Source organism: Trachurus trachurus (assembly GCF_905171665.1).
Source record: "Trachurus trachurus genome assembly, chromosome: 19".
Taxonomy (NCBI): domain Eukaryota; kingdom Metazoa; phylum Chordata; class Actinopteri; order Carangiformes; family Carangidae; genus Trachurus; species Trachurus trachurus.
This window is the reverse complement of record NC_139913.1, coordinates 1,618,940-1,639,528: the sequence shown is the minus strand read 5'-3', so window position 1 is coordinate 1,639,528 and position 20,589 is coordinate 1,618,940. Positions and strand designations below refer to the sequence as shown.

The 20,589-nt window shown below is 41.6% G+C and overlaps 2 protein-coding genes across 3 annotated transcripts in view; one reads left to right on the top strand and one right to left on the bottom strand.

The window, feature by feature from the left end:
• hlfb (HLF transcription factor, PAR bZIP family member b) overlaps window positions 1-20,589 on the top strand; it is a 353,334-nt gene that overhangs the window by 7,615 nt on the left and 325,130 nt on the right. The window lies entirely within an intron of this gene.
• The window catches only part of LOC311003121 (uncharacterized protein), a 41,968-nt gene that overhangs the window by 1,596 nt on the left and 19,783 nt on the right, over window positions 1-20,589 (bottom strand). Inside the window, exons 6-14 of the mRNA XM_083994806.1 lie at window positions 20,175-20,239; window positions 18,084-18,260; window positions 12,421-12,508; window positions 11,638-11,722; window positions 9,283-9,378; window positions 8,214-8,328; window positions 7,095-7,178; window positions 6,910-6,996; window positions 6,538-6,663 (exon numbers count right to left, since the gene is read on the bottom strand). Of these exons, the coding sequence (XP_083850932.1) occupies window positions 6,538-6,663; window positions 6,910-6,996; window positions 7,095-7,178; window positions 8,214-8,328; window positions 9,283-9,378; window positions 11,638-11,722; window positions 12,421-12,508; window positions 18,084-18,260; window positions 20,175-20,239 (923 nt within the window). The remainder of the gene's footprint in view (window positions 1-6,537; window positions 6,664-6,909; window positions 6,997-7,094; window positions 7,179-8,213; window positions 8,329-9,282; window positions 9,379-11,637; window positions 11,723-12,420; window positions 12,509-18,083; window positions 18,261-20,174; window positions 20,240-20,589) is intronic.

Sequence of the window (20,589 nt, the reverse complement as noted above, 5' to 3'; positions counted from 1 at the left end):
GTATTTGATGAGTTTGATGAGGGAAACCAAAGAAATCCCATAATGAGCCTCCGTAGCGTAGCTCTGAGCAGCTCACGGCTCTGCTCCGCCGTTCTAAAAACACCTTGCACCGACAATTACAGGTAACGAACCTACTGCTATGACTATAGGGATTATGGCAATGGGCCAATTTGATAAAATGTTCAACTATCCCTTTAAAGTCTGATTTCATGTGTTTATGGTCACTAAATGAGTAAATCTAACCAGCATCAGGCAGCCAATGCTTGTAAACTTCAAAATAAAACGTCACTAAAACCAAAATATGAACGAGACATTAAACAGCAGAAGCAGCAGCAGCAGGTGATGGGTGATGGGTATTACCAGGATCAATAAACCTGATCAGTTTTTTTCAAACACATCTGTATCAGTCACATCCAGCTGTTTTTAAAATGGTCTGAACTTCCTGTCGATGCAGCAGAAACACTGAAGTTGGCGGTGATACCAAACCAAACAACATTTACTTTCTCATTGTTGACTTTGTGGAATAGATTAAGCTGTGATTGTGTTCCTGCCTCTCATGGTTCCTGTAATGATTATAAAACTATAAATAAACAAATAAAAGGTTTTACTCGTTCAGCAAAAGACGAACGTTTAGATTCTTAAACTGAATGAGATTACGAATCAGCAGCTTTTTGATATTTTGTGCTGCAGAAACAGTTTTCGTTCGATAATGAGACAAAATCTGCTCCAATATAAAACACAACAGGGAAGACGATCTGTGTTAAACGCTGCAACAAACTACGAGGAAAAACACAAAGAAAAACTGCAGCCGGAGGTGACGACGACAACGTTTTAAGTTTCCGACTCACATTTTCACACATTAACAACTGAAAGAAACGATTAACACTTTGACGCTCTCTCCATCTTGAATCAGCTGATTCAACCTTCTTCACACACTCTCACCTGCAGAGGGAAACACCTGCACTGCAAAAACTCAAAATCTTTCCAAGAATATTTGTCTTCTTTCTTGTCAAAATGTCTCATTTCTTGTCAAAACTAATCTCTTATCACCTAAAAATTAACTTGTTTTTAGATCATTTTCACTTGTTTCAAACACATTTTGACTTGAAATAAGTAGAAAAATCTGCCAGTGAAAGCAAGTTTTTTGTGCTTGTAATAAGGAAGATTTTTCTACTTGTTTCAAGTGAAAATCTGCTTCAAAGAAGTAAAAAGTGTCTAAAAACAAGCTGCTTTTTAATGTGATGAGTCTTATTTTAAGTAGAATGAGATTTGTTTTGACTAGAAATGACATTTTGACGAGAAATAAGACAAATGTTCTTAGAAAGATTTTGCGTTGTTGCAGTGTGGATCTGAGCTCAGTGTCAAAGAGACAAAGAGAAACAAACTTCACTCAGAATTTGTTAACTATCAGTGATGTGATTTAGTGAAACAGCTGCTCACTGACGTTTCCACACAATGTGACTAGAATAAACTAAACTACAGTGAATGAACCAAAGACCCAAATACATCTTCATCTGTTCATCTATATCCAATTATATATATAATATGATTATTAATAATCCATTCTATTATTACATCACTAATAAGGCTTTCAATAAATAAACTGATCATAATAATCAATTGATTTGCTGACAAAGGGAAAAACAGAGACATGAAAACATCTGGAAACTTTCACCATTCGCTGGTGAAGACTGACATCTGGTGGTGGACGGTGGTACTGCAGCCTCTATGTGTGTGTGTGTGTGTGTGTGTGTGTGTGTTAAGGCATACAAAGTGCTGACCCCCCCTCGCTGGCCCCCGGAGCCTCGTTAGATGAATAATATCTTCTCATGCCGCTTCATCAATTAACTCAATTATTAAAATGATGCAATAATTAAAAAGGAGGGTAATTTAGACCAATTAATAATGATAAAGAGGCGTTCAAGTGTCATGTCATCACGCAGTGAAAACTGTCCTTATCATTATCAGTCCTTAAATACTGAAAAATATAATCAATGATGATGAAAACGGCTAATTGATTCTAATGAGTCTGATGCTGCGTTCATGTGCAGCTCGGACGTTTGTGTTTCCTGACGTCTCACTCTTCAGACTTCGGTGCATTCAAGTGCTTCTAAGCAGCTGATAAATAATATTTGTCTGTGACTTTTAAATAATTTAAAGATACAATCGGATGTTAAAACCTTTTTATAGATTAAAAATTGGCAAAACACTTAAGGAATGTGTGAAATCACACAGAGAAATTCATTTTTCCAATTATTCCTCTATCGCATGAACTCAGCACAAATTGCTAATAAAGTGAATGTAACGTAACGGCCTTTAGCTTCATGATGATGAACCGGTTGAGGCCGGTTGAGTTCCGGGTGAAGGTCGACCTGCGTGATGTCATCGCCGGCGGTTTGAGCTGAAGTGAAGTGAAGCACCTCAGCTAATGTAAAATTAAAGAGCCGTCCATTAAGGTTAATTTTAGCGTCGCTAACGAGCCTCTGGACTTCAGCGGGCTCAGCTCAGTGTGAAGGAGAAGAAGGTGCGACCTGCAATGAATCATGGGTAACACGGTGCAGACAGCTGGTCCAGGATTCTATCATTTATTATTATTATAACGTAACGTCGGTCTGAGAGTTTCAGCTCCTGATGATCTGATCTGTTTGTTCAGTATCTAATCGATACATTTATTCAAACAGTTTTAGAAACAAAACGACGTCACCGTGAGCTCCAGTTACCAACAGGGACGAGATGCCTTCAAGGTGTTTGGGGGAAAAGGATGTTTACATTGATTTAATGCTGCGTTCGAGTCAACTCTGAACTTGGATCTTTCCCAGTTGAAAACTCAGAGTTTCTACTTCAAAGCTTTGGAACAAAAACAAGTCGGACCAGGACAAACTTTAGATTCAAAGTGCTTCATTGAGGCATAAAAACATCACAAAGGACAGAAAATCAATTGAAAAAATAACGTTTCAATGTATTTTGGCATTTAAATGCATTTTACTTGATGTTTTACCGTTGGTTCTGCATGGCCGCATATTGTTGTTTGACGTCAGACGACTGATTCTCTGTTAAGTCTGAGGAGATTTGTTTTTCCCGGTTGGAAAGATCTGAGTTCAGACTGCACAAGAGTTGAGAAAACTGGGAAAACTTGAGATTTTGTTTTTGTAATTCTCATCTCAGCCACTCGGGGGCGCTAGAGCTGATTTATGAGTTTACGGGATTTGATCTTTAGTTTCTTGTGGCTGAAATGAGTTCAAGAACAAATCCTCTCCAGAGTTTTTCCACAGAGCATCTTGTGTTTTCTTAAAAAACAACAAAGTACGAATGAAAATTAAAGTAAGAAACAACCACAACAACAAGAGGCCTTGTCTGATACGGTGCAAACAATAAAAAAAAACGACGCGACACCAACACACACAAACACACACACACACGCACAGCAGTGGGATGTGAAGCTGTTTCGCCCCCTAGTGGCCAAAATAAAAACTTTTATTTTAGGAGATAAATGAAAGACAGAGCAGAAACTGGACGAGGAAGATAAAATAAAAAGTTTCTACTGTACCAGGCGGTGTCACTGAAGTACAGGACGAGTGTTTCCACTCCTGGTCGGGCAGAGACGAGAGACGAGAGGACAGAGGACAGAGGGAAGAGGACAGAGGGAAGAGGACAGAGGACAGAGGACAGAGGACAGAGGACAGAGGACAGAAGACAGAGGACGTTACAGGAGAACAACCAACAGCAGAGAAGAAAAACAACACGTCTGTCAGAGCGAGAGGACGGACGGAGACACGAGACGAGGAAGAGGAGGAGGGAGGGAAGGAGGTTGATGATGATGTCACACCTAGCTGAGCTCTGATTGGTTGAAGAGCTCCTTCAGTCGTGGACAGTAATCCTGAGACTGAACTAAAAGATTGTGTCGTCAAACAGAAACGATAAAAAAATTATAAAAATTATATTATAGCGAACAATGGAACTGTGTATTATTTTTCAGGTAAAACCTCTTTTAGGCCGTGAAAATAGGCCGTTTCTTTGGGTCTGTTCACAACACTGTATGTTGTAAATCTCTGGGCAGGGCTATTATGGGCTGGCGTTGCTAACGGGAGGAGTGCAGAGAGTCTTCTAATGCAATTAAAGTACTTAGGGGCTATTTGGAGATCATACAACCCCACTTTAAAAAAAAAATGCTACTATCCCTTTAAGGTGGAATTAGGGGTCCATGGAGGGAAACGGGGGGGGAGGAAGGGGAGGAAGGGGTGAGGTCACAGGTCACATGACTCACTTTTCCTAGCGAGGTGGGAGGGGATGCTGGGCCGCGGCCGGCCCCTGTACGGCCGGGAGCGCTGATACTGCCAGGGTGGAGAGAGGAAAGGAACAGGAGGGAAAGCCTGAGGAGAGAGAGAAGGAGGAGGGGGAGGGGGGGGGGGGGGAGGAGGAGGAGGACACAGGAAGACGAAGGTGAAAGAAAAAGATGGAGGGAGACGGACACAGAACACACACACACACACACACACCTCGTCAGAAACGCAATATTTTTTTCCGTAGGATAGGTCCGGGAAAGTCCCGCCTCCCCCGCCTCTGATTGGCTGGATGAACTCTCCACCGATTGGTTGTTTGATTTGGCCGTGTAACGTCATCTCACAACAGTACTGCAGTAAACTAAAATATATGTACACAAACTGAAATACTTAGTGTGTTCTGACGCCATGGCGTACGTAGCGGTTTGCATTTTCGCCTGCGGTGTGGTGAATCCGAGTTCGATCCCCGCTGGTTTCACATTCCGACCGAAAAATGTAGTTTTTAAACTTATATTCCAAGTTTACATTTTGAGTTTGAGAGAAATGTAATTGTGCCATTGGTTGGGTTTAGGCAACGAAGAAAGGAGTTGGTTAAGTTTAGTAAAAAAGACCAGGTAGAGGCCAGACAGGCCAGTTAAAGCAGATATCAGCTTCACGGCCGTTTCGGCTAATGCTGCGTTCAAGGCAGGCTTTTGAAACCGTAAGTTACAGCTTCAAGTCACAACTACGACTTGGTAGCGTTCCAGGTAACCCGTAGCTCGTGTTTTTACCATCCTGTTGTCTGTGAAAGTTCCCTATAACGGCCACTCGTAACTTCTGACCCGTGAACTCGTACCAGGTCGAACTGGTATGACTTCACAGGAAGGAAAAACACAAAGTACGAGTTTCCTTGAACGCACCATGAGTTAGCAGCCCCCGCCCTTGTCAGGCATCAATTGGTCCTCGTGCTACGTCACCACATTCACGCGCATCCCTTGGCTGCACACACAGCCCTTCATGCCGTTCTCTCTCCTCATTGGATAACACTTGTATCCCAGAAGAAATGTTTTCTCCTCGGGTTACAGCAGAGCAGAGTGACGGAGAGACTCGTGTTCCGGTCGAAACACTCTATGTAAGTGATTGCTGACGGAAAATATGACTAATTAGGACTTATATTAACAAAAACATTTCACTGATATCTCCTTTAAGTAGAGAGAGTCCAGGTAGATCTAGGAACTTATCACACTTTGCCGACAGCCTGCGTTTCACAGCCGTTTCACAGCCAAAACAAACAACCAATCAGGCGAGAGTCCTTCTAGCCAATCAGAGTCGAAAATGGAGCCCATCTAGCCAATCAGAGGCGGGAAAGGCGGGACTTTCCCGGACCTATCCTACGAAAAAAAATATTGCGTCAGAAACCTCGTCACGTCCCGTCGTCAACACCAGAGCAGCTGGTTGCACTGTCAGGACTACGTTACCCACAAGTCTTTGTGCTCAGGCTCAAACAACAAGGAAGTAAACTTTATAACCACAACACACACACACACACACACACACACACACACACACCTACAGCTTCTCCAGCAGAGAGAGAGGATACGTAAATAAACTGTGAGACAGAAGGAAAAGAGTTTCACAGGTTTTTTTCTTTCTTTTTTTAATCCGTTCTGATTTGACGTCTCGACACAAAAACCTTCACCATCTTCTTCTTCCTCCAACTCACTCAGTGCACCGTCACTAAACAATAACACACCTGTTGAAGTGTAGCTACGTTAAATACACATTTAGTTTCAGTCCATCAACTGGAAAAAAGCCGTTTATCTGGAACCAACCAACCTCTATGAAGGAGTATTAGGGCCAGCCAAAAAATCAAAAATCAAAAATCTGGCAGAACCATTTCGCCAGATTTTTGATTTTTGATTTTTTTTTACGATGGATTTAGTTTTTTGCCAGAATTTTTTTTTTTACAATGGACTTTTTTTTTTCTGGAATTTTTTTTGTTTAGTTTTTTTTGCCAGAATTTTTTTTTACGATGCATCTTTTTTGAAATTTTATCTTATTTTTTTTGCCAGAATTTTTTTGTCTTTTTTTGCCGGATTTTTTTTTTTTAAAGCAACGCCCCAACACTGAGAGTCTGTGGTTCTGATCTACTTCTACTGTCAATAAAGTGTCGATAAAGTTTCTTTTTTTGCTGTTTTTGTCTGGTGTCTAAATGCTGTGTGTGCATGTGTGTGTATGTGTGTATGTGTGTGTGTGTGTGTGTGTGTGTGTTACTCACAGTGTGCTCTTTCCAGGGTGTCTGTGAGGCCACACTCTCTCTCTCTGCCACGCTCGTCTGTGTGTGTCGATCCATCCTTCCTGTCGTCTCCTGGCAATGACACCTGGCGGTTGCCGTGGGGACAGTCTGCACACGCACACACACACAAACACACACACACAGTTATTTCATGCTCAGCTTCTCCTGGAAGCAGCAGATCATCACCAGTTATTGTTACAGTTGTTAAACAGTTGCTACAGTTGTTGTCACGGTACCGACTGTCACATGTCTGCACGTTACCATGGTGATGTTAGCATGTTCAGATATGCACACACACACGCACACAGACACACACACACACAGACACACACACAGAGTGACGTAGACACAGACCAGCTGCAGTGTGAGTTGTGCGATGGTTCGGTCTCGGCTCCTCAGCTCCTCCCTGAGCTGCTGCACCTCCTGCAGCAGCGCCTGCACCTGCACACACACACACACACACACACGGTGTAAACAAGGTTGTTGTTGCTGTTGCTATGGCGACCTCAGCCGTAAACACATGAAAGGCGGATGTGTACCTGTGTGTCAGAGCTGTGGGACGAGTCGTTGGTCTCAGGACTCAGAGTGTCTGTGGTCAGAGTGTCGTCGTCCATGTCCTCCTCCTGGGGAACAGATAACAAACACATGAATGTATGTATGTATTATAATAATAATAATCATTATTATTATTATTATTATTATTATTATTATTATGCATAATGTTTCTTCTTCAGGTGCTATTATAAAGAACGATAGGAAACACATCTATAAATAAACATGAGCCACCAATGGGCTTGCAGGTGTGTTGCTGTGTGATCCAATCCCATAATTAGGCTTAAGATTGTCTCCTTGTGCGTAAAGACAGGTAAAAATACTTAACTAAAATTAACAACTACATACGAAAACATCACACATTATTTGATAGCCCATGAATATCAGTAGTAATAAATGGAAACAACATTCAAAGTCACAAGAAAAACGTCATAACATATACAGGAATAGGAATAGATAAAAACCTATGTAGAGAATGTAAACATGGACATAAATGCATACTATTATTGAACACAGAAAAACATTAAAAACTTAAAACTTTTTATGGATTTTCATGTTAAAGGGATAGTAGCATTTTTTTTTAAAGTGTGGTTGTATGATCTACAAATAGCCCCTAAGTACTTTAATTGCAGTAGAAGACTCTCTGCACTCCTCCCGTTAGCAACGCCAGCCCATAATAGCCCTGCCCAGAGATTTACAACATACAGTGTTGTGAACAGACCCAAAGAAACGGCCTATTTTCACGGCCTAAAAGAGGTTTTACCTGAAAATAAATACACAGTTCCATTGTTCACTATAATATAATTTATTCCAGCCCTTCAAAGTGCAGGAAAAACGCAGCTTTTGTTTGGACCAAACCAACTCACGTATCCCTCCGCCCAGGGTTAGCGCCCGCCGATCAGCAGTTGGTTAGGTCACTGTATGTTGTAAATCTCTGGGCAGGGCTATTATGGGCTGGCGTTGCTAACGGGAGGAGTGCAGAGAGTCTGCTACTGCAATTAAAGTACTTAGGGGCTATTTGGAGATCATACAACCCCACTTTAAAAAAATTATACTATCCCTTTAAAATGCGGCGCCCTCGGCCTAGTGGCTCCGCCCCCTCTCACCTGCAGCAGCAGCCTCTGCAGGTGCTCCAGCTGCGAGCGCACGGCCGAGCAGTCGTCAGCCAGTTCCTCCACATCCAGACCCAGACCGGGACTACCAGGGGACAGACAGGGAGACCTGACAGGAGGAGGAGAGACGGACAGCTGTTTAACATCTGGTCGCTTCACCTCTAGGATGCTGCGTTAAAGGGATAGTTCAACATTTTGGCTAATTGGCTCATTTCTATAATCCCTATAGTCATAGCAGTAGGTTCGTTACCTTTAGTTGTCGGTGCAAGCTATTTTTAGAACGGCGGAGCAGAGCCGTGAGCTGCTCAGAGCTACGCTACGGAGGCTCATTATGGGATTTCTTGGTTTCCCTCATCAAACTCATCAAATACACAATCCAACAACTCCACAACGCTCTGGTGGACAAGTTGTGAGCTGCACATTCACCACGCTATGAGATAATAACACAACGTTACCACACAGAGTTGTTTTAGAGGGAAATACAGAGACTGTTGATGAAAAACTGTCCCTGAAGGCAACGCGCATCAGCTGGTTTTGCATGAATTTCCCTCTAAAACAACTCTGTGTGGTAACGTTGTGTTATTATCTCATAGCGTGGTGAATGTGCAGGTCACAACTTGTCCACCAGAGCGTTGTGGAGTTGTTGGATTGTGTATTTGATGAGTTTGATGGAGGGAAACCAAGAAATCCCATAATGAGCCTCCGTAGCGTAGCTCTGAGCAGCTCACGGCTCTGCTCCACCGTTCTAAAAACAGCTTGCACCGACAACGAACCTACTGCTATGACTATAGGGATTATGGTGATGGGGCCAATTTGACAAAATGTTGAACTATCCCTTTAAGGGACGAGCACAGAGCACCGTACATCTGAACATCTCCTGGTGTCATATAAAAAACATATAAAAATGAGGCTCAGCGCTGATGAATCTCACATTCCTCTGCCTGAACTTTTATATAAACATGAGAAGATGGTGAAGCTGCAGCAGCGGAGATGAGCCGACGGCCACATGCAACAAACCTTCAAGCACTAATCTAGCAGTGACCCGAGTTTAATTCAGAATCACCTCGAAGGACAAAGGTCCAGAATCAGGTCACTGTCCCTGATCGTGTCTGTCCTCATGTTCCCCGGATCCTCAGTGAGCTTGTAACACTGGAAGTCGCTGAGGGGACGACAGAGAAGTCAACATCATGTCCAACATCACAATTACCTGTTTTCACAATTAATCGTGGTATTAAACGCCACAATTAATTAATCGTAAAGATTCCTAAATACTGTCACTTTCCCAAAAAGATGATGTTGGAACCGTATCTGCAGTTGTGTGCAAAAATAAAGGTAAATGCACAGAAACTGGTCCATTTAACTAACGTAACATTGAATTGGTAGGAATTTAACCCTAAAAAAAAAGGCAAAACAAAACAAAAAACGATTAAAATAAACGCAAACATTTGGTATAGATAACAATTTATGACCTGAATATTTCAAACACTTCCCCTGGGGATTAAGAATTGGTCATATATTAATAGATACTTGAAATATTTTGTGTAAATGCAATGCTGTGAAGCACTCTGTGTATTCGTACTGAGAAGGGTGCTATATAAATAGAGTACTTACTTACTTACTAAACAATGAGTAATGTAATTATATTTTGACTATATTTGATTTTACACATTCATAGTGTTGTGAAATGAATTAATGCAGAATAATCGAGATAATCGTAACACCGTGATTATTTCTCTGACAATAATCGTACCAAGAAATTGTATAATGGTGACATCTCTAGCTGACAGGGTTTCATATTTCATTACTCTGTATTCCTGTAAACCTGTGAGTGTGCATGAACAGCAGCAAACACACACACACACACACACACACACACACACACACACACACACACACACACACACACTCTGCTTTAATGAAGCCCCTCAGGTAAATGAAGCCTCACTTTAATGAGCAGGGAGTCGTCTGCTAAAGCGAATGCTGTTTGACTGGGAACTCACTAATAATATCTTTGAAAACAGAACTGTAAATGTTTTTGACATTTCTTTCAGATGTGAAACGAGGCGAGGTCTCTGCACCGAGCTCCTTCACTGCATCATTAAAACTGTGTAAATGCACAGTGGTCACTAACCATGTTTCCATCCACACGTTTTTACTTGCATTAAAGGGGACATATTATGGAAATATCACTTTCTGAAGGCTCTTTAACATATATTTGGGTATATAAATGTGAGAATTGACAAAAAAAATCTATAATTTTCAAACTCCTGAGGTTGAAATCCATGTGGTTTTACGAGCTGTTCCCTCAGATGTCTTCCAATGATGTCATTAGTTTTTGAATTTGCATAACTCCACCTTTATTTGGTGCCAGTAAAAGGGGCGGGACAAGCAGTGGCTCATTTGCATTTAAAGGGACAGGCACTGAAACCAGTCGTCTTATGTATGATGTGCTTATGTGGACTCTGCTGTCTGTACTTGATGCCCAAATCATCCCCATGCTATGTTATGTTATGCTATGCTATGCTATGTTATGTTATGCTATGCTAATGCTAATGCTATGCTATGCTATGTTATGTTATGCTAATGCTATGCTATGCTATGCTAATGTTATGTTATGCTATTGCTATGATATGATATGTTATGTTATGTTATGGTAATGCTATGTTATGCTATGCTATGCTATGCTATGCTATGCTATGCTATGCTATGCTATGTCATGTCGTGTCGTGTCTTGTGCCCAGTTGGTGCATATGTGTGTGTTACTAAAAGGAAATGAATAAAAGGTAAATTAGAAAAACAAACAAACTAAATTCTGTATAAATGCAGCGTTAATAAAACCTCATATTCAGACTTCATCTCAAATTCGGCTCAAGCGACGGCTTCTTCTTCATCCTCTTCCTCCTCTTCCTCCTCTGAGGAGCAGAGGTTATGACATCACCTCCTCCTGATCCAATCAGACTGTCCCACAATAATCTGCAGATTTACTTTTCCCTTTTTTGTAATAATAAACCGACACAAACATGGCTGCACATAATCATAAACAGAACCCATTATTGACTTGACATTTGCCATCTTGTCAACTCTGAGGCCTCGGTGGGTGAACGGTCGGGTCGCGTGTTGATAACATTCATGAAAGTGACAGAGAGAAGACGTTGACTCTCTGACTCTCTGACCTTCCTATCCCTCTGCCACCGTCTCTTCAGCTGCTGGCAGCGCTACAACACTGTAATTAACAAGATGCCAGAGAGGCAGCAACGTCTCCACGGCGCCTTCTGGCACAAAGTAAACAGCAGTCATCTGAATTTAAACACATTTCAGCTGCAAAGAGCTGGGAACTGGTGTGTGATCGTTTATCATTTTGAGCTCAAGGTTCTTTACCGAGGCAGGAAGAAATAAGTGACAGACGTTAATCGCTCACCTTTCGTTGTCATTGTGGACGTCCTGCGTCCCCCAGCAGAGCTGTCTCATCCTCCACTGAGCCATGTGGGACAACCCGTCTCCATCTGCACAGTCCACATCAAACAGGAGTTTATCAAAGGAAAAGGAAAAGGCTCATAAAGAGCAGAGCTGCATCACGTAACGAACCGTCATAGATCGCTAGAGCTATCAGTATTCACTCAACTGTTTTAGCTTCTAAAATTATGTTTTTAAATATATTACTGCCTGTGTGTGAATGTGAGTGTTGCTCTGAGAGGCTGCACATGGTTGTCATGAAATAAGACAGGTGGGGAGGGGTCATGTTATGATTCCTAGAACAAGAACTATGTAATACCATGATAAATACGGTTATAATATGGTTATCGAGGCATAAAGTGAATTATTGATGTGAATTCCATGTGGTTTTTGGTTTTGTTTGGTTTTGTCTGTGCTCTGATGATTTTGTTTGGTGTCTAAATATGATGAAAATGTGTCTTGTAACTAAGCCCTGATAGGCTGCATGGGCGCCTTAATTGGTGCACGACACGTAAATAAATATAAATTAATTCATTCAACTCAGTAACAGTTAATGGGGAGTTGAATAAAACAATATATAAACAGGTACATTTCGTTGTGTAGCCTATTGCACAGTGACAATAAAGTTTTATCCATTTGAACGTAAAGAAATGTTGAACTGAACTCTGTAGTTAGCCCGATAGTTTTTAGAGATTGCAAACAAACTGAAAACATTTGAACCGACTCGAGGCGCGGACAGTGAACGCACCGCTGTGCAGAGACACGTCTTCTGCAAAGTCCTCGTCCAGCATGAGGTCATCGTCCTCCAGGTCGCAGTCCAGGTTGTTCAGGATGTCCTGAGACAGATGATAGATTATAGATTATAGATTATAGATTATAGATTATATATATTAGTAGCATCTCTACCACATGTTACATCCTGTATAACACATAAACCTCCGATACAGTAAATAATAGACGTAGCTGAACCACAATGAGGCTGTTTGACCTCGTACAAACTAACGTCCTTCAACAAACTCACACAAAGGAATGAAAATAAAACTCAGATGAAGGTTTTTTTTTATTTCTTGGTCTCATTTTTCCTCCCAGAGAGAAGGTCGACGGTCGTCTGAGGGATGAAGAGGAAGATGAAGGTTCGACTGAGACGTTCATCATTCATCATCGTTGTTAAATAATATTCAGGAAAACATCGTTGAACCAAGGCATTTATTTATTTATTCCTCTTAATCCTTTCTTTTCTTTTCTCTCTGGTTCAGCTCAGCGTGTGTTGTTGCTGCTCGTTTGATTTCCCAAACGTAAACTTTATTGAACAGACGTTCTGAAGACAGAAACTAAATGTTTAAAGATTCTCGTTCTTTCTTTTTTCTTCGATTTTTTGTGATTCTTCTTCCTCAGTAGGAACCAATGAGCTCAGAGCCGCAGACGGAGGGGGAGGAGCTGAGGGACGGACAGACGACACACTGTTGGTTGTTGTTGTTGATAAGAATGAAATTATTCAAATATAATTTATTGATCTTCACATCAGAACAGTCAGTTGTTATCCACCACTTTATTTTCCCATGATCCATTGCGTCAGACCACAACGGAAGTGGGTTTTAGTAGCATTCTAGCGAGCGGCTAACTGGTAGCGTTAGCCACCAGTTCTAGCGAGCGGCTAACTGGTAGCATTAGCCATCGGTGTAGGTACCAAATGTGGGGGCTCCGGGCTGCCAAAACCATTTTGACTCAATCTGATGTTTGTTAAGTCTAGAAAATGAATTATTGAACAAACATTACTATTTCTGTGTGCACGTTTTTGTAATTAGTCATGGTTGTCGTAGTTGTTAGCTTTGCTGCTGCTGACAGCTAAGCTAACAGCAGGATGTCAGCTGTTAAAACCCTCCCGTTGTGGGACACGACATGAAACTACTCCAGTTAGCTCAGTCATGTTGGAACTCAGATATCCGCTGGAGAAAATATTTATTTCATGGACCGTTTATTGAGTTATTGTTTATTGACACTGCTAACGGCTAACAGCTAACGGTTAGCCCAGCTAATCTAAAATATTTGTTCAACAATTTGTTTTATAGACTTCATAAACATCAGAGTCGTCACAACGGTGATATAGTGACGTGAAAATGTGACAAAGCTAAAACCTCGTCCGTATTGTTCTCATTAAAATTACGTGATGATTATAAAGTCATCACAGCCAATGTCTATCAACCAGTCTATGCTATCAACAATACAGTAACGGTGGAATGGAGCGTCATGGCGACACCCAGCGTCATTCTCCGGAAAGTGGTGGATAGGACGATTTTAAAGTTTCTTTCCAACTCATAAATTAAAAACAAATTTCAGCTTAAGAGAGTTTGTCTTGTGCAAACGAAGAGTTTGAACACACGCACACACACAGTGTTTCCTGTCACTAGAAGCTTAGTCACAGCACAGTGACCTGAGAGGAAACCCCACACACACACACACACACACACACACACACACACACACACACGGGAGCACTCATCCACATCAACACATTACCTCCTAATCTCCTCCTCTCTTATCTCCCTCTTCCTCCTTTATTCCTTCTTCTCTCCCTTCATCCTCTTCTTTAAAGGGATAATTCAACATTTTTGGCAAATTGGCCCATCACCATAACCCCTATAGTCATAGCAGTAGGTTTGTTACCTTTAATTGTCGGTGCAAGCTATTTTTAGAACGGAGGAGCAGAGCCGTGAGCTGCTCAGAGCTACACTACGGAGGCTCATTATGGGATTTCTTGGTTTCCCTCATCAAACTCATCAAATACACAATCCAACAACTCCACAACGCTCTGGTGGACAAGTTGTGAGCTGCACATTCACCACGCTATGAGATAATAACACAACGTTACCACACAGAGTTGTTTTAGAAGGAAATGCAGAGACTGTTGATGAAAAACTGTTCCTGAAGGCAACGTGCATCAGCGGTTTTGCATGAATGTGTATAATGTGTGTAATGTTTATTCTATGAACTCTATTCACTTGGAGAAAATAAAATCTTTACACTTTTCCTCTTCAGCAAAATAAAAGCTCAATTTCTTCCATGAATGCGCAGCAAACATGATCAACTACGGTGACTCAGCACATCTTTCTGAGCTCAGTTCTTATTGGTGGATGAAAATTTGTGCCGTGTCATTATAATATTAATTTACAGAGGCTCTTATTGTGTTAGGATTCGAGTCTTCTCCTCTTTCTTTCTCTGCAGCTCTGCACCGATCAATGTTTTTAGTCACGTATGGCAGTAACACACACACACACACACACACACAGACACACACACCTCCACCTGTCCACAGAGCCACACTGCCCCCTGCTGGCGGTGATGACTCCAGACATGGAGCTGAGGAGTCGTTAGCGTCCTCAGATCGTTAAGGACGGAGGCTCATTAGGGTCAATCGCTCTTGAAGACCCACAGCTCGTTAACACAAAGGGCGCACAACGACAGCGAGCTCATTAACGAGCACTCGGCATCAGTCAGGACTGGAGGAGGTCGTTGTTGAACGCAGCGCTCCGACTTTAATCCGCTGAAGACGACGATTAAAACTAAAACAATTAGTCTGACGTTCGTTAAACTGACTCTTCATGGTGGTAATATGATCTAAACTACAACTCCCATGATGCATTTCAGCAGGAAAACATCCGACAATCATCAAGCAGCTGGAGGATAAAAAAAAACAAAATAAAACAAAAACTACAGCACCCAGAAACCATAGCAACACATTCTTCAGCTGAGGCTCATGGGTAATGTAGTCCTCAGAGCGCTCAGACAAAATGAAAGGAAAGTTTAAAATATTTAAAATGAGAATAAATAAAACTAAAAACAAGAACCTAGACCTTTTTTTTTTATTTACCTGGATGTCACCTCTGTTCTTGAACCATCTGCACCGTCTGTTATTATCTTTAAAGGGATAGTTCACCCAAAATTGAAATTTCACTCATTATCTCCTCCCCCTCATGTGGACTAAGGGCTGGGAGAAGTTTCAGAGTCCTCCGTGGCTTCTCTGAGTTACAGGGGGTCTCGGCGTAGCAGTGCATGTCCATATAACAGTTGCAAATGGATACCAACTGTCTTCGTAACAAAAAGACACACCAAAAAACATCAAAATACCTCCATGCTGCTCGTATGTAATGTCCGTCTTGTATTGAAGCCCCGAAATGCGAAATTGTTCTGAAAAAAATTAAGCAAGCTTGAAATATAGACTTAATATAGACTTCAATACAAGAGGGACATTACATACGAGCAGCATGGAGGTATCTGGGTGTTTTTTGGTGTGTCTTTTTGTTACGAAGACAGTTGGTATCCATTTGCAACCGTTATATGGACATGCACTGCTACGCCGAGACCCCCTGTAACTCAGAGAAGCCACGGAGGACTCTGAAACTTCTCCCAGCCCTTAGTCCACATGAGGGGGAGGAGATAATGAGATAATGAGTGAAATTTGAATTTTGGGTGAACCATCCCTCTAACTGCTCACATCTGGAGGTTTGTGAAATATGTTTGTCTATGTTTAATTAAGTTCTTATTTTATAGATGATAGATGATCTCATGAGTATTTTCAGTATTTCATGAGTGACACGTTGCAGTTCACAGCTCGGCCACCAGAGGGAGCCAGAGGACTTCACTTCACTTCACTTGACTTCACTCAGCTCCTCCACCTCAGACAGGAAGTGGACGTGGACGCTGATGCTTTAGAGACGAGACGAGCCGAGGACACGTCTGAACTCGTCCTTTATGAGTTCAACACAGAACAGTCTGAAGGATGGGAGTTTTGTTTTTTTTAGGGCGGATCAACTCTGATATTTAAGTGGATAGTTCAACATTTTGTCAAACTGGCCCATTGCCATAACCCCTACAGTCATAGCAGTAGGTTCGTTACCTTTAATTGTCGGTGCAAGCTATTTTTAGAACGGCGGAGCAGAGCCGTGAGCTGCTCAGAGCTACGCTACGGAGGCTCATTATGGGATTTCTTGGTTTCAAACTCATCAAACTCATCAAATACACAATCCAACAACTCCACAACGCTCTGGTGGACAAGTAGTGAGCTGCACATTCACCACGCTATGAGATAATAACACAACGTTACCAGACAGAGTTGTTTTAGAGGGAAATGCAGAGACTGTTGATGAAAAACTGTCCCTGAAGGCAACACGCATCAGTGGTTTTGCATGAATTTCCCTCTAAAACAACTCTGTGTGGTAACGTTCTGTTGCTAGCTTGCACCGACAGTTAAAGGTAACAAACCTACTGCTATGACTATAGGGATTATGGATGTTGAACTATCCCTTTAATGTTTTAGAAACGGTTCTGTGATGTCTGATCGTCCAGCTGCTCTGAGCTCCGAGTCCAAACCTGCAGCAGCACCTTCCACCTTCAGCTCCTCACCGGTCTCACTAGACCTAGACCATCTGCTCCTACTCTACAACCAGCACACGAGACCAGATCAGACCGGACTAGACCAGATCAGACGGTCCTGACCCAGTTTCTGGTGGCTGCTGGTTTCTCAAGCCAAGAGAGAGAAAGAAGGAGAGAGGGAGAGAGGGAGGATGGACGGAGGCGATGCTGCTGGAATATTAATGACTCACTCTGTTTCACCCAGTTAAACCAGTAAAAGCCTCAGAGCTTCACTGAGCAGAACCAGCTTCAGGTTCTGGGTCAAACACCACACACGTCTTTGTTTCCACTGGTTCTTTATGAACTGCTGCTTTAATTATCTGGTTTTTACACCAGAGACCTGGTTATAATGGTTATAATAATAATAATAAACTTTATTTCTATAGCACCTCAAAACTTCAAAACCAGGGTTACAAGGTGCTTCACAAAATACAATATCATTGATATAATGAAGCAATTAAGAGAAAAATGAAGAAAACATCAGACAGAAAACAGTGAGATTCTCATGTTGTCATGTTTAAAAGAAACTACACATTTTATTATAATAATAAATCTGTAGTTTCTATTAAATTCGTATTATCTTAGCTTAGTTTTTTTTTATGTTTTTAATGTTTTGTCTTTATGTAAAGCACATTGAGTTGCCTTGGTATGAAATGCGCTATATAAATAAAGATGCTAATGATTAGTTGATATTAACTTTGACCCTAGTGTTCATGTTTCATCCTTTAATTCTCTTGTTTCCTTCTTTCTTTCTTTTCGTTTGTTTGTTTAACTATCATTATCATTGTTATAGATATGAATATAACTATTATTATTTTTATGTTATTATTATTACTCGCTATGCTACTCTGTATTGTCTTGTATGTTTTTGTTTTAGTTTTGTTTAGTTTTATTCTTGTCGTCACCACACGTGTCTCGTACTGTTTGTCTCTACACGTTAAAAACATCATCATGTTAACTCATATGTGTGAACATCTGTCTCCAGATGTGCGGCGGCCTTACTATGCTGTTGAGGTCGGAGTCGAAGCTGCCGATGTGGTGGGTGGTGTTGCCGTTGGTGTTGATGGAGGCGATGGAGGTGACGGCGCCCCCCAGTGGCTCCAGACCCTCCTCGTCCCACATGTAGGTTCCCCCAGAGCCGCAGCTGTCGGAGGGGGAGAGGTCCAGGGACGAGCCGCCCTGAGGTGTGTGTGGGGGGGGGGGGACATAAACCAGATCAACTATGAGGATTCAGATGTTGTGTCTCGTGGTTTCTGTTTAAGTTTAAGAACATCCTGTTTTCCTGGTTCAGGTCTTTTAATTTTTCCAATAGTTTATGTCTATTAATTGTGGTCATGGCCCCTTTACAAATTAAAATTATTAATAAAGGTAGTAATAATGAAAGGAATAGTTCATCACAAAATGAAATTCAGTCATCACCCTCATGCTGAATACTCCGGATGAAAACTTTATATGAGAGTATTAGGGCCCGACACAAAAACATCCATAAAACTACACAACAACCATTTAATATTCCTCCACACTGCTCGTCCACTGCAATCCAAGTGTCCTGAAGGGAGATAGTCCAGAGTTTACTGGAAACTACCTCATTTAGGACATTTTTACAGCCTCAACAGTCCTGGATTGAATTTGCTTGGGGTGCAGACTTGCCTCAATGAGGTAGTTTCCAGTAAACTCTGGACTATCTCCCTTCAGGACACTTGGATTGCAGTGGACGAGCAGTGTGGAGGAATATTAAATGGTTGTTGTGTAGTTTTATGGATGTTTTTGTGTCGGGCCCTATTATTACTCTCATCTAAAGTTTTGGTTGGACTATGAACCGGCCTCCCGGGTCTTCAGATGCACTTTGAGGAATAAAAAACTACTCCAGAGTATTCATCATCATGAGGGGGAGGCAATAATGACTAATGAATTTCATTTTTTGGTGAACTATTCCTTTAAGTCTCTACTTTAAACATGTTTCTTTTGTTTAGCTTTTCCTGATTTTACCTGAGTTGCTTGATTTTTCCCACCTGTTTGTTACTATACAGCTGAAACATTTTAATGTTTAATTTTATCCCCTGTGATTTCATTTTTTTGTTTGAACTTTTCTCTGTTAAGCACTTTGTACTCTCGCTTGATAAGTGCTCTATAAATAAAGTTTATTATTGTTATTATTATTATGAAATTACAAATAATGCAAAACATTAAAAAGATTTCAGCGTTTCTGTGATTATTTTTGGTTTTACTGGTTTATTATTGATCAGCTGCACATGAAGAGTGAGAGTGAAGCAGGATGAACAGAGACACTCAGTGTTTCACATTAATCATCTAATGATTTAAGCTCAGTCTCGGTTCAACGTGAGACTGACGTGTCGACCTGCCGTCACACCCGTGGGCGAGGTCGTCCACAGGTGAGTCAGGAGCCAGGGCGGCGGCGTCTTAACAACATAATTCAAGGGTGATAGTAAAAAAAAATCCTGAGCCTGAACTTGTTTTCCCTGGGAGGTAAGCGAGCCCCTAAGCCAAGATATATGCCGTGATCCAGGGGTGTGATTCCCTAGGACAACATTTTGATAAATAGTCCATTAAATTAAATATTCTGATGACTTTTGTGGATATAAATGTACAGGGATCGTTTTGGCGTCTGGTCTATTTTGTGCCCGAGCCGCGAGCGATCGCATCAAGCCGGGCAGGAAGTCAAACAAATAAACACGAGAGAATCTGGTCAATTTTCAAACCCTTTTCAAAATAAAACACCACGATTAACAAATACTAGAGGCCAATGAGGCCAATGTGTGCACGTTTGTAGCCTATTTGTGTTTATTTAATATAAACAGAGCGCGTGAGAGACGAACACACACAAAACGGCTAGGGGAAACACTGCTACTGGTGTGGTTTTGAGTGAAAGCGCCTCTCGGATCTACACCAACGCAAACCTGATTTTTTTTTTTCGCAAACACCTCGGTACGCCGGAAATCCGGCATGATGCTGGAGCGTTATCACCCCTGATAATTACATCAGCTGAACAACGGAGGTAGAGGTGTTGAAAATGACAATGATGAAAAACAGGAAACAGGAAACAGGAAACAGTGGCGGTGTGTTGAGTCGTACCTGGTCGTGGAATTCCTGCTGACTGCAGCGGCGGCGTCGCGTCCCATGATGCTCCGCTCTGTCGCCTGGAGACAAGCCAACGTCTTTAACCAAACGGGTAACACTTAACTTGAATAGGTGTTCATCAGACTGACATAACAGCTGTCATAACCATCAATGAATACTTCTGACAGCTGTCGTTAAGTGTCATTCGGTAAGTTATGTCACTTTTGATGCAAAGTTGACATTGTTTGAGATGTTTTTGTTCTGACAACTTGACATAAAGACAATTTAAACTGTCATAACAGACCTAATGGACAAACTTTAACAATTATGTCAAGTTGTCATATCAAGGAACATCTCAAACAATGTCAACTTTGCATCAAAAGTGACATAACTTACCGAATGACACTTAACGACAGCTGTCATAAGTATT